Below are 13,496 nucleotides of genomic sequence, written 5' to 3' on the forward strand. Positions count from 1 at the left end.
CCATCAATACTGGTCTGCCACTTTATACATACTTCCATTTCAGACACACCAGGGCACCATCATTTTTGCCATTAACGAGGATAAATTTGCCGTCCAGCGAAAATACCATGGATCTGATTCCCCCTCCTTGATATGAGTGAGAATGCTTTTGAGCAAGTATATCCTAGAAAAGTCATAGAAGCAGTATCAGCAAATACTTTTTTCTAATGGAATATGTCTGTAAATTATGCTTCTTTATTTTTAGATAAAAGTAAATCCAAAATGTCAATACAAAGTACATAAAAGACTAGGATTTATGAGTTTAAAACTTTTGACTACAGATGGGGCAAGTTTGTAGTTGATTGATTTTGCGGGAGATAAAGACAACTAGTAAAATTATCTATCCTAAGATTTGCTGGAGAAGAAAGTTAGTTTGTATGATCATATACAGATTCATTATAAAAACAATTGTACTGTGTAATGCTATGTCAGTTCATGTTCGACATAAAATTTTTCTGGAACACCTTATATTCAAGTGAAGAAAAGCTTACAGTGAAAGAAAGTAGCTTTCACACCTCTTTCTCATGTAAACCAAACAAAGCCTGTGCCTGGATGCCTACCTACCATAGTAAAAGTATGATAGATGAACAAAACACCATCCTTTGCTGCTGACGCCAGCCACCGGCTGTTGGGTGATAAACAGAGGAAACCTGCTCCAAACTGATTGCTAGGAGTCCTCTCTTCTGATAAAAATAGTGATGGATCTTCCAACATATTCTGCCAAACAAACGAAATGTTAGCAGCAGTTCAGATGATGGAAATATCTATGCCATTTTGAGAAGACTAATGAGAGCTTTGTGGGTTATCACATGTGTTACAATTAAAATGGTCTTGGATTACTGAGCTCAGGAAGCAGTATCATTGCTATGCTGCTGATTTGCTTCTCATCTCCTCAAAAGGGTCTGTATTCAGTATGTTTGGGCCTGGAGTTTCTTTGGTCAGAAAGTACGGGAGGAGGAATGCTTGCCTTTGGAATTCACCTTCTTGCTTGACCTGACTCTTAAACTGAGGGAGATCTATGAGCTGCAGAGAGCTCCAGTTCATCAGCAGGCAATGACAGTGCCTTCCTGAAGCCCCCACTACTTCATTGCAAGGCAGGGCTGGGCTCAGTTTGCAGTTGTGTTTTAGAGTCACGAGCTCAGATTGGCTCAGTTCCTTCAATAGCTTGATATTCAGGTTACTCAGCAGATTGCACAAAAGCACAGCTGCAATACAGAAGCTACATGTGAAGTCCCTGCAAGCTGTATGAGTTTTAAGAACCAATATTTGCCTTTCTCTGTAATAGAACAAGGAGTGCCTCTGCCAGGTTTCTGAGCAGGTGATAGGATACTGAAAGTTGATGTTTATGGATGGAGTAGGTATTTTTAGTGCAGAGAGGATTTCTTTTAAGATAATATCCTGCTATATTCACTTCATCTACAGCCTTTGTTCGCTGGTATTTAACCACCACACAAAGTAAAGCAGCTTCAGAGAATTACCTCTTCAGAGAGATGGTATTTACAGATGAAAGGCGCACAGGTACAGTAGCCATACACAATGTTATCCTTCAATCTGACTGCTGAGCTCAAAGGGTAATCCAGATCATACTGCTCCTTTTTAATGGCACTAGCATTAAGCATTCCTTGTGCATTAACATACTTATCATTATCTAAAAGATTGAAAAAAGAAACAGGGAGGAAGAGGCATCACTACCACTAATGCAGGTGCTTCACCTATCAAGTAATTATGAAAACCAATCTCAGCAAGGAATGAGCATGATGTGAGTTTTCAAGGAGGAGACTGGGTATTAAGATACCTAGCTTTAACTCTGTGGGTTGTGCTGATGTAGCACACTGCAGTGAAGCAGAGAGATAGCTCTACCAGCTCTGAAGAAGTACTAGAAACAGTTTAATCATAACGATGTGACAATTTGTATACGCTAATTTACCCTGCTTCTTGGGTATTACATAAGCAGTGCTAATTAGTTTGCATGGTGGTTCATGTCATTATTGCCTTTATCTAGAACTTGTTTAGGCATCTCTGCCATGAAGTACACACAGCCAGGGTGCTATTGGTTAAAACACCTAAGTTCACATCTTCAAAAGGGCATTTTATTCTTTTTGGTTCCTTAATTTGAGCTTTAAAGAGACACCTGAAACTAAGACTGATGCAATAACTATAGATCTTCAGCAACTTTGAAAATCAAGTCCCATTTTATATGTCTAAAAATAGGCACAAGAAGTCGTCCAAGATTAGTGAATATTTAAAGAAAATACTAACTTCATTGAAAACTAATTTTTTAAAAGTTTATACATTTTAAGACCTTTTAAAAATTAAATGTAAATAACTAGAAAATCTGACACTAGGTTTACTAGCAGTTTTACAGAAGTTTTCTCCATAAAAAGGCTTTGTTAGTAATTCAACTGCATATGAGTAAAATGATATAAAAATAGAATGATGTTAATAATAAACACACGCTGCCTTTTGCTGTAATGTGATAGAAGACATCACTGAAACCTCAAACTATATTGATTTAGCAATTCTTAGGTGGAAGAGACATAAAGCTGGAAGTGCATGGTGCCACTGCCAACCAAGCCTGTTCCGCGCTGGCTGCATGATGAGGACACGAAGCGCAACATTAGCCTGCACTGTGCCTTAGTTAAGTGAATGCATTTAAGCCCTTTCATGACAACTGAATTAGCTTCCCAGCTGATTCCAGACAGTGCCCCAAATCAATGCAATCCTAGAATATCAGTTTTAGATATTCCTAGAATATCAGACACAGTTAAAAGTTCTGTGATCACTCATGACACTCAGGTCCATTTTTTCTTGCTTATAGTATTTCTAAAATGCTATAATATTATAGCTGTGTCCTGAATGACACAAACAAATTACTGAGCTGTTTCACAGATGAGGATAGCATATATAAAACAAATCATGAACAGTGTTTGAGAATTTAGGTGGGCTGTCCAATTTGGTGAAAGACTAACAGGTTCCCTTCATTTTACTTCCAGATTATGAATAGAGATTCTAACTGTGATGTCCCAATGTGTACATTGCACACTGCAGATACAGAGGGACAGATTTCCAGAAGATGAATGGAGGTACGCCATTTTTAAGTCTCTTTAATTGTCCCCTTTTCCTCGTTGTGCCATTTTTTTCATAGAATGTTTCTCTGTAACATTCCTTATTGGGATACAAATTAACATTTTTTAAATACAGTGCACTTCTTCCTTGGTGCATTTATATAGAAAAGCTATAACAAAGACAGGGAATCATAATTTTTTGAGATATATCAACTTTTAACCTTTTCCCAATGAGCTGTTATATACCTATACTAATTCTCTGAAGAGGCTGGTGGGATTGATTCCACTTTGAACACCTGATATGCTAGTCTGCATATGGATGATGCCAACCCCAAGGCCTCTTTGTGGCTGGTTTTGGGCATTTCCCACACGGTAGTAATAAAAATAACAATAACAACAACAACAACCAGTAGTAGTAGTTAAGTGGTGGCTTTGTGATTCTGCAAGTAAATTACTTCTCTCCTTCCTTCCTTGGCTTTCCCTTAGAATATCACAGTCTTTCTGCTGAAATGATTCAACTGACTATAAGTCTACAGACTGCTGTTTGAGAAATGGCGTCCTCAGAGAATGTACAGATGAGATGAAGAAAGAGATTAAGATTGTTAATATTTTGTGTTAAGGGATGACAATAATACATTCTTGCCTTAGAAAAACATCACATAGTGTGTATTTCAATTCTTACCTGTTGTGAGTGCTGAAGATAGACAAAAAATTTCCAGTCTTGCTCGCTGGACCTCTGCTACTTTAAGAAGTACCACCACTTCAACTAAGTCATTCTTGAAGTCAGAAGCTACAGAAAGATCCAGCACTTCATCTGCCAACACTGAAGCAGTTAGGGAACACCAGTGCAAACTGTTACTGAAGCATGGTAACCTTGTTTTTACTAAGATATCATGTGAAACAAAAGGAGATCCCTGTTGAGAACACATCTCAGCTCAACCACACAGTTTTGAACTTGCATTAAAATGTCAGACAAGCCACAACCTTGTTTCAGGAAATGCTGCACGCACACAACTTCAGCTTGAGGCATCGGGTGCTGAGAATGCTAAGCACCAGAGTGTTATTATTAAACATTCAAATCTGAGTTTACATGCAGCTTGAATTGCAGCTATTTTGAGACTGTCTGCTGATGACTGCCAAATAAAGCACAGAAAAGCCCTCCTCTAAGAAGCCAGACAGACAATGAGAACATGATCAGGCAAATCCTGAAAATTATCTACAGAGATGTAATTCTATATTTGTCAAACCAATTAAAATGATAAAATAATGTCCTTTATAAAAATTATGATGAAGATCTATATGCACAGATGTGATCTGCAAGTATAATGTTATTGGAAGTCAGAGACTGCATAAACAAATTTACAAATTTCAGAAGAATTTTTTTGTGAATTAAAAGTCCATCATTTTTTATTCTTCAGTATCAACCAGCAAAGCTGACAATTCCAGAAGTCCCCATGTTAAACATATCTGGGGTGGACATTTGTAACAGGAGACTGCATGCAGCTATCATGACCTACAGTTTTTTTAGTCTAAATTCTCATGTGGTGAGCCACAAAGGTCTTAAGTTCTTTGCGAGCACAATTACTTTTGAGCTGGAGTTGTGATCAGCTGGTCAGCTAATCCATTCTCTTCCCTGTGACTTATGTGTGCCCTGGAAGAAAAGTAATATTGGTGCATTTGCTAACTAAAATTACAGAGGGAAAAAAAAAGATCGGCCAGGACAAAATATGGTTGGGAAATAGGTGGGAAGAATATGTTTAGTCCTCCAAAAAAATAAGTAGAATGAAGGAAAGTGGCTTAGTTTGTCCAGCAAGTATACTTAAAATACAGCTAATAGTGAAAACGCAATGTAATTAATGTTATTACATATATTACCTACATATCCAAGAACTTGGAATAATTTTGAAGGCCGGGCATCTAGAATAAAGATATGTCCTTCTGTAGCTCTAGCGATGAGGAACTGGCCACTCTGATCATAACTAGGTAAAATATAAATCCAAGTAGAGAACAGTTCAATACAGTCAATAAGGGTCAAATAATTCCACTCCCATAACTCTGCTGACTTCACTGAAAGCATAAATGCAACTGAAATTTCAGCTTCTAGGTTTACAGGGTTAGAGCCTGATATAAAGCCCAGTGCTATGAGTGCAATTTCTAATTGAGTGGGTGGTCAATCTAAAGCTAATGACACGCCACAGCAGTCCATGTTAACAACTTTATTAAATCTTTCTTTGAAGTTGACTTTTTAAAAAATAAAACTACTATACAGATTTTTATATTATTTTGAATAGACATGTCTTTGCATTGATTTGACTTTGAATAAGCTGCTTTCTGTACCTATTTTTAATGTTTTACCTTAGGTAACTGTGAAAAGAGATCACATCTGAGTCTCCAAATAACAGGTAGATTTATTTTAAAGTTTAACAGTTCAAAATACATTCTATTTTTAAAAAATTAGAAGTAAAATACTCTCAAATTTTTCAATAATTGAAAAAAACACCCAAACCTCCAAAAAAACAAAAAAAGCCTTTTAGATCACTAGAGTTAATTACAAGAGGACTGGTAAATCCCGGAACTGTAAGCAAATGAATAATTAACAATAGTAATAAAAATCCACCATATAAGAAGGGATAACCAAAAGGCTTAAACTTAACTTCACAAAACCTCAAATTTATATTCAGTGAGAAATAACCCTCTAAATTCAGATACATGGAATTGTGCGTAACTACTGCATATGGTGATCTGTCAGAAAGGATCTTATACACCAGTATCTTCAGTGCCCAGTTAAACCTTCTTAAAATACAGGTTTATTATATTTCTTTCATATAAAACCTGCTACTACTCCTCTTGCAAGCAATTCAGAATATGTTGGAAAAATTGAAGCTGTTAAAATATTTTACTTCATTATTTTTAGAATAAAAACTTCATTTTTTTTGTTCAACTAACAGCATTACTCAAGAAAAAAATTGACAATATTCCTGCCCTTGTTACTACATACTTACTGCAAAGACAGCACTGGAAATTTGGAAAGAAAAATTCTGTGAACAACTCGTGGAGCTTCAACTTTGGTAACATCAAGGAAATAGATTTGACCTCTTTTGGTCCCTACAGCAACACTGTTGGAAGAGGGGCAGCAAGCCATAGCAGTTGCCTGGTTGAGAAGTAAAAGATACTTAACAGTTCCATATCTTTTTATATATTACACTATACGTTAGTATGCAATTTCTTTTACTATTTAAAAGTCCCTAAAATTTGGAGAAGAAACCCCAAGTGGTTTATCTAAAAAACTTTTCTTTTTTAACAAAGAAAGGAATTTAGAGACATCACAGGAATTTTACCTATGCTCTATATCTACATATCAAAAGCTAATTCTGCACTCCTCAGAAAAAAACCCACATCCACTATCCACATTTTAAGTGAAAGAAGTTCCACCTAAATAAAACAGTGAGTGCACTGTTATGTGTGCAGCTGTTATAGAAAGGGATTTTTTTTTTCTCACTATGTCAGACTTCAGGGTTTGAATGCATCTTAAATCAGGACAAAGCATTAACAGTTTGAAATACTTCTATCAATCAACTCACTCCTTAAAACCTGTTTTTCAGATCAGTCAAGGCATTTAGTTTTTATATACTTGAAAATTTTCTTTCAGTTCTGACACTCATAAAAAATTTAATAAAGTAATATTATAAAAATTCAGTTATTTACAAATATGTGCTTAAAGACACATCACTAGGACATTAAGCTGAAATGTCTCTTCTGCTTTATGGCTGAGTTAAATACATGATTAGTTCAATGAAACATTCTGAAAGATGAGCTTTTTTAAATCTCTTTCATGGGTTGTTCAAAGACACTACTGAGCTCTCCTCAGCAATGGTTGATCCAAATCTGTGGGATATTATGCTATGAATAGGACAAGAGGAAATGGCCTCAAGTTGAGGCAAGGGAGATTTAGGTTAGATATTAGGAAAAATTTTTTTACTGAGAGGGTTGTCAAACATTGGAATGGGCTGCCCAGGGAAGTGGTTGAGTCACCATCCCTGGAGGTATTCAAAAAGCGAGTGGACAGGGTACTCCAGCGCATGGTTTAGGGGGCATGGTTAATGGTTGGACTCGATGATCTCGAAGGTCTTTTCCAACTGAAATGATTCTATGATTCTATCATTCAATGATTCTATGAATTGAAAAATATTAAAGAAAATTTTAAGTATCAGGCACTATATAAGCTTCTGGTTACGTGTACCTCAATATCAATGTTTAGCTTGCTGAGGCAAGTTCCATCTTCCAGGAGCCAAACTTGTACTTCACCTGAAATTGTTACAGACTGTTGAACAGAGAAAAACATAGTCAAAAGAGGGTGGAATAACCAAACAGTCTGGAATTGACTAGTGATCTGCTATAGAATATAAATTCAACTAACATCTGAGCATAGCAGATCAAGGGTTACTAGTTTTGCTTGCAATTACGTTGCTTTTCCTTTAAGTCCAGTTGCTGCAAGGTACACCTGCCTAAGGGAAATGTTTAATAATTTTTGTGAATTGCTGCAACTACAGGAATGGTCTTTAAGCAGAATGAGACAATCTAGGGCAAAACATGTAAGCTTGATCAATATTAGCACTCTCACCATTCAGCCAGCAATAGAAATACCTGCTTATAATTTTCTTTGCATGGAAAAGGGCTTAAGGAGAGGTCTTGTTTTCTCACATGAAAGAAAAATGATGCATATCATAATGGCGCTTGAGTTCTTCTTATACCCAGGCAATTTTGTAATTCCACAGTAAAGTATGGCTAGAGATCAATCAACCCTCACATTACTCATTCAGAGTCAGGTAAAATTTATCATTCCCATGCTAACAACAAACAAACAGATTCAGCAAACCTAATTGATTAAGACCCCAGGGTTCCTAGGCTGGCTACTTGAAGAATTCATGGCCTGGAGATGAATCAGACTTGCTGGCTAAAATACATGTCTTGCAAGAGTCAAAGACATAGGAGGAAAGCAAGAGGAATTTCTCAGAATGGACAGATCCATGAGTAAGGCCTTCTTTGTCCCTGCACCCAGGACAGAGGCATCTCTCAGGCTGTTCCAATTTGTGCTGAAGGCTGAAAAGATCAGTAGGAATTTCTTGTTCCAACATCTATTCTATTAATTGAATCCACCTGCTCAGCTATGTTCCTGAACAATAGGGAGTCACACAAACCAACAGCAGAAATAGTATGACATTTTAGCAGTCTGTGAATTATCCACCCTGCATTCTAGGGCAAATTCTGACCCTTTTATAGGCCATACCTGAATTAATGCCATTTACTTCCTTAATGAGAAGTTACACAGCTGTAACAAATATCAGAACAGACCCAATCTCTGCAAGGCTTTTGATTTTGTGCCTTGGCAACGTATTGGTTACCTGAAAAGTGCCACTATTCTATATAAGAAAGAATACCATTTCTTACCACACAGTACTTGTTCCCTGGAGTAAGAAAATCACCTGCCAGAAAACAACTGCTGCACGCATCCAAGAGTTTGACAACTTCTCCACTCTGGGCAGGTTTGTAAGTATAGACTGTCCCCTGACAAATAAAGAGAAATAATCCATCACTGGGCTATGAAACCTTTCATTAAAAGCTTTAAAAGACTTCAAAAAGAAAAAAAATACACATCTTTCTGAGCTTCACCCTTTAAAGTTTTATATTTGACTCTAAACTGAGGTAAAAAGTGCCCAGTAGAATTCAGCTGAATTTAGTGGATTATAGCAATTTACACAAGCTGAAGATCAGGTTAGTTCATTTTAGAGTGATCCAGCTAGTCACATTTTCAAGAAGTTTTGTTTCTCAAAATTGCTTTAATAAAATAATTTAAAACCACCCTATTTCATGTTACTCCAGGAATCAAAAAATATTCTAAACCAACATAAAACACAAATCATAAATTTTAAGCTTTAAGAGATGTTTTTATCTAAAGATCTCAAAGCCTCTTAGAAACAATTCATAACTAATATTGATAAAGATTTTAGAACTTCTCTACTCATTTTACAAAATGAGAATAAAATCAGAGAGACAGTGTGACCGAAGTTACCATTGCACTGCTGTCATGAACACAGAAACTCCTGACTCTCTCTCTCCCCCCGCCCCCCAAAAAACCCCAAACATTTTAAGAGCTTTAAAAATGCCAATTTAAATGATTAATGGTCTGGAAGAACAGGTGGAATTCAAGGATTTGCAACCCTTGTGTAAGATTTCTGGAAATCAGGGTGGTCAAAGAAGGATCTTGGACTTGCCAGACAAATTCAGGTACATGTGCAGAACAACCCTACTGCATAGCCACAGCAGGTCTGATGTACCCAAGCTACACTTTTCTTATTGTGCAGGCACACATCAAGCCTAGAGCTCAGGCTCAGTAGGTCCCATGTGACCTGGACACACTGGAGACCCTGAACATGTACTCCACTGTACACACACAAATATTTCTGTTGGGAAATCTCAGCATTAGGTACCTTATTTATAATCCACCATCTATAGGAGGCAATTGTTCTGTGCTTCATTAAAAGTCTTTCAAATCTTTCATTAAAAACACAGGATGGACTAAATTCACCTCTGATAGAATTTGTTGACTTGTATGATTACATTACAGACATTTCATACTAATAGTATCAGCAGACACATATAGAATCACAGAAACATCCTATTACATAATACTATTATCTCAAATGCTATACCTGGTCAGTCACAAGCAGAAGTATGGTGTAATCAGGAGAGAATATGAGGCTGGATATGGGTTGTAAGATATCAGCACAGATTTTCATCTCATACTGCAGACCTTTGACGTGATAAAAGAATAAAATGCCCTCCTGTGCAGAAAAGTACAAATCCACATGAGGTCTAGTTCATTTATCTTAGCCCACTCTGGCAAACTGAACTGCAAGAACCACTGAAAATCTCTAAAGTAACAGTGTTTAACTGTATCCCATCACTAATGGTCTCAATTGCCTTTAGTGTGTTTAAATCCAGAGGACTCTTACCCTGGATAATAAATCTATTGAAAAATGAAGGTGTTCTTTAATGTAAGTCTTTGTAATAGAGCATGTCTGATAACAACAGACTCTCTCATCAGTTAATACTTAAGATTTCATATTGGGTTTTTTGAGACATAGTAAGAATTTGTCCTGCTCTTAAGCAGTAATGTACAATGACACTGTCAATTTGGATTAAATATTCAGTTAGATTTTGCACAAAACAATTTGGCAGTCCTCTTGGCCATTTTCTCTCCTTTCCTATTTTTTGTCCATCCTTCTTTCCTGTTCCTCTAGAATACTCTTTGTCTTTTGTTAAAAATAGGAATGTCCTCTTTTATTGCTTCTTTGACTACAAAAGTGGAATCTCTTCCCACCCTGCTCCCTCCCAATTTTTTGTCCCAACAAAGAAAATATATACAACACCAGAGAGGACCTTTACAGTTCTGCAGCCCTCCACTTTTTTCTAACTCCTGTATTTGCAGTGAACTCTGCAAATATACTCCATTTGAATGTTCTTCGACTTTTGCACAATAAGAGTAAGTTAAAACCATAAAGGATGCCTTACACTTCCAGCTGCATACAGTCCCTCGTTACAAAATGCCATGGCAAATAAAACTGGTTTTTGCAGATCCTTTGGTTTGCCACCTGAGAGCACAAACCCAACATAAAATATCAAATTTAATTTATTGCAACAACATGTCTCAACTTCAAATCTGGGATGATATACTATTTGTGAGTAAAAAGGCTCCATGGGCTGTATGTTCTTTGGACTTTTTGCTGTGATAATGAAGGAGAAAGTTGGTATACATAATTTGAAGTGACAGTACTACTGTGGTCTGATGAACAAGAAATCAATTTGAGAAATCATTCGATTTTGTAAAGGCTGCTAAATAGCCACATTAAAGTTTCTCAATAACAGAATCATAGTCATTTAGGTTGGAAGGGACCCTAGAAGTCCTCTGATCTAACCTCAGTTGGCTCAGCACAGAGCCAACTTCAAACTCAGAATGAACTTCAAAGTTAGATCATGTTGTCCAGAGTCATATCCAGCTGAGGTCTGAATATACCCAAGAATGGAAATTCCATAGCTTCTCTGGGCAACTTGTCCCAATATCTGACTAACTTCACTGTGAAAGTATTTTTTTTCCTAGTATCTACCCAGAATTTCTGTTGATGCAAACTGTGTGCTTTGCCTGTCTGGTTCCATCTTCTTTGTAACCTTTCATTAGGTAGCTGAAGCAACTAAAATCCCCCACTTCCTCTTCTCCAGGCTGAACAAAGATAGTTCTCTTAGCCCATCTTTGTATGTCATGTACTTAGACTCTGCAATAATATTTGTGGCCATGTGCTGAACTTCATCCATTATGTGAATCTTTTTTGTACTGTGGAGCCCAAAACAAAGTGTGTGAAACAAACCCATAAATCCTAACTCACCTAAATTACAAGTGATTGCAGTTCTAAAAAAAGTTGCTAAAACTAAGCACTAGGGAACCTATTCTAGCATCACTTATTCCAATTTAAATTAGAATGAACAGAAATTATTTCACTGCCACTGTTTCTCCTGAGGCTATTAATTTGGCTGTCTATTAGCACAAAAGCTATTAATAATTTGTCATGTAAACATATAAAAGATTGCCATCAATGTGTCTTACAGAGGCCAGTGTGAGCTGAGTTTTTCTAACCAGCGGCTCCCAGCTGTACTCACATATTATTACTCCCAGACATCACTGGTCCTGCCTAAAAATCTTTTAGCTTGATTTGAACATGGAAATACCTTTCTTTTTCTGTACTTCTCTACGAACATATGACACCACGTCCGATATTTTACGCATGTATTCTGCACAAAAGAAAACAATTTATGACATCAACATTGTTTATATGTTAATATTGCAATAAAAGTCAGTTGTATTCCAGTCTACTGAACAAAAGACCAGGTTCAGTATACTGAATAAAACATGTACACTCCTCCCCAATATCCACCATTTCTGTCATTTATGCAACTGAGCAGGCACAATCTTTCTGTGATTCAGCTTACAGCTGAAAAGTAAAAGGGAGATAGCAATGCTTTGCATGGAGAGTGGTACAGATGCAGATTTATCTATCTTCTAGTGCTAAGTTCTGGTATTGTTATTTCTAACCATGATTTTTTTTATTTGATGTACTTCTGAAGGAAATTTCAGACAGTCTGAAAAAAAATGCCCAAGTGAAATGTTGTGGCTGCTTATGATTCTCTTTGCAACACCATAACATGAATTTAGCATGTGTTTGAAGTTGGACATGCACTTATGCATTCTGCTAAATAGATACAGATTGCAGTATGTTTTAAGTTAAGCAGAAGCTTCAGTACAATATGAATACAGACAATTTTGTTACATAGTTTTAGTACAGGGCTCAAAGAAGAATATACAGGCCAAGGAAAAGCCCAGATAGTAAATATTCTGTCGCCTTCTACTGAACTGGCAAAAATATTTCTTGTCACACCTCACCTTTTAATTTGTTGATGACTTCCAACACTCGATTTGGTAAACTTAACACTCTGATAATTTCAAAAGCAGAGAAATAATGTTGGTTTGTTGGGGTTTTTTTTAAGAGCAGCTTTCCATTTCTGTGTTAACTATCAAAACTGAACACAGATAACAGTACTTTGGGAAAGTCAGGGATACTTGCTGCAGCTTAAAAAATAATGTATTACATGGCAAAAGAAGAAAACCAGATTATCACCAGCCTGTCTGTTAACACTGATGCAGTGTTTATTAGAAAAACAGTTCTATGCTGGTCTACAACATGATATTGCCCAGTTCTAGTGCTAGGGAGAAGCATATCCCAGTACTCCTCTTAGACCTGACTGAACCAGCGAACTTCATGTGCACAGTAGGGCTGAAACCTTCCAGCCGTGCAAAGACAATAGGGTACAGGTTGCCATTGCCAGAACACTTTATGCCAGCTGTGTCTCACTGTCCTCCCTCTTGGGAGCCCTCTGAATGGGCACAGAAGGGTAGCATGTGGCAGGTAGCAGAGGATAGACCTTGGGACTCCCAGAAAAAAGAAGGCATGGAATGGGCTGCTGTTGCCAGGAAACTTTAGTCAGTCACTAGCCTGCCAAAGGTCCCCATGAAAAAAAGACAGGTGGGAATATATATAGGGCAGACAAATTGCCTCGGCAAGTTGCAATCAATCTGAGGTCCTCCCATTCTAGAATAAACTAAAAGCAGATTTCTTTCTTTGAAGCCAAAGACATCTTCTATTCACTCTCTGTGCTTCATACTTTCTGCAGTAAAGCCTGATAGTCTTTACAGCCTTGTTTTCATTAGAAAATAGTTTATGTAAGAGCTGATTTTAAGGAATTCTATTAAGCAACATTACATTAAATTCAGTTTTGTTGTTT

The 13,496-nt window shown here is 36.9% G+C and overlaps 1 protein-coding gene across 7 annotated transcripts in view; it reads right to left on the reverse strand.

Annotated features, from left to right (window-relative positions):
• Positions 1-13,496, reverse strand: part of CFAP43 (cilia and flagella associated protein 43) — a 55,535-nt gene that overhangs the window by 27,964 nt on the left and 14,075 nt on the right. For 5 of the 7 annotated variants that reach the window (XR_008236939.1, XR_008236940.1, XR_008236936.1 and 2 more), the window contains exons 7-17: positions 11,886-11,948; positions 10,677-10,756; positions 9,815-9,946; positions 8,553-8,669; positions 7,345-7,425; positions 6,107-6,255; positions 4,980-5,083; positions 3,787-3,927; positions 1,518-1,687; positions 604-756; positions 33-163 (exon numbers count right to left, since the gene is read on the reverse strand). Coding sequence is in view for 1 of the 7 variants with exons in the window: in XM_052799429.1 (XP_052655389.1) it covers positions 33-163; positions 604-756; positions 1,518-1,687; positions 3,787-3,927; positions 4,980-5,083; positions 6,107-6,255; positions 7,345-7,425; positions 8,553-8,669; positions 9,815-9,946; positions 10,677-10,756; positions 11,886-11,948 (1,321 nt within the window). In the remaining 6 variants the exon portion in view is untranslated. The remainder of the gene's footprint in view (positions 1-32; positions 164-603; positions 757-1,517; positions 1,688-3,786; positions 3,928-4,979; positions 5,084-6,106; positions 6,256-7,344; positions 7,426-8,552; positions 8,670-9,814; positions 9,947-10,676; positions 10,757-11,885; positions 11,949-13,496) is intronic. The other 2 variants (XR_008236937.1, XR_008236938.1) reach the window with 2 other exon arrangements.

The sequence above is a fragment of the Harpia harpyja genome, chromosome 10 (genome assembly GCF_026419915.1).
Source record: "Harpia harpyja isolate bHarHar1 chromosome 10, bHarHar1 primary haplotype, whole genome shotgun sequence".
Taxonomy (NCBI): domain Eukaryota; kingdom Metazoa; phylum Chordata; class Aves; order Accipitriformes; family Accipitridae; genus Harpia; species Harpia harpyja.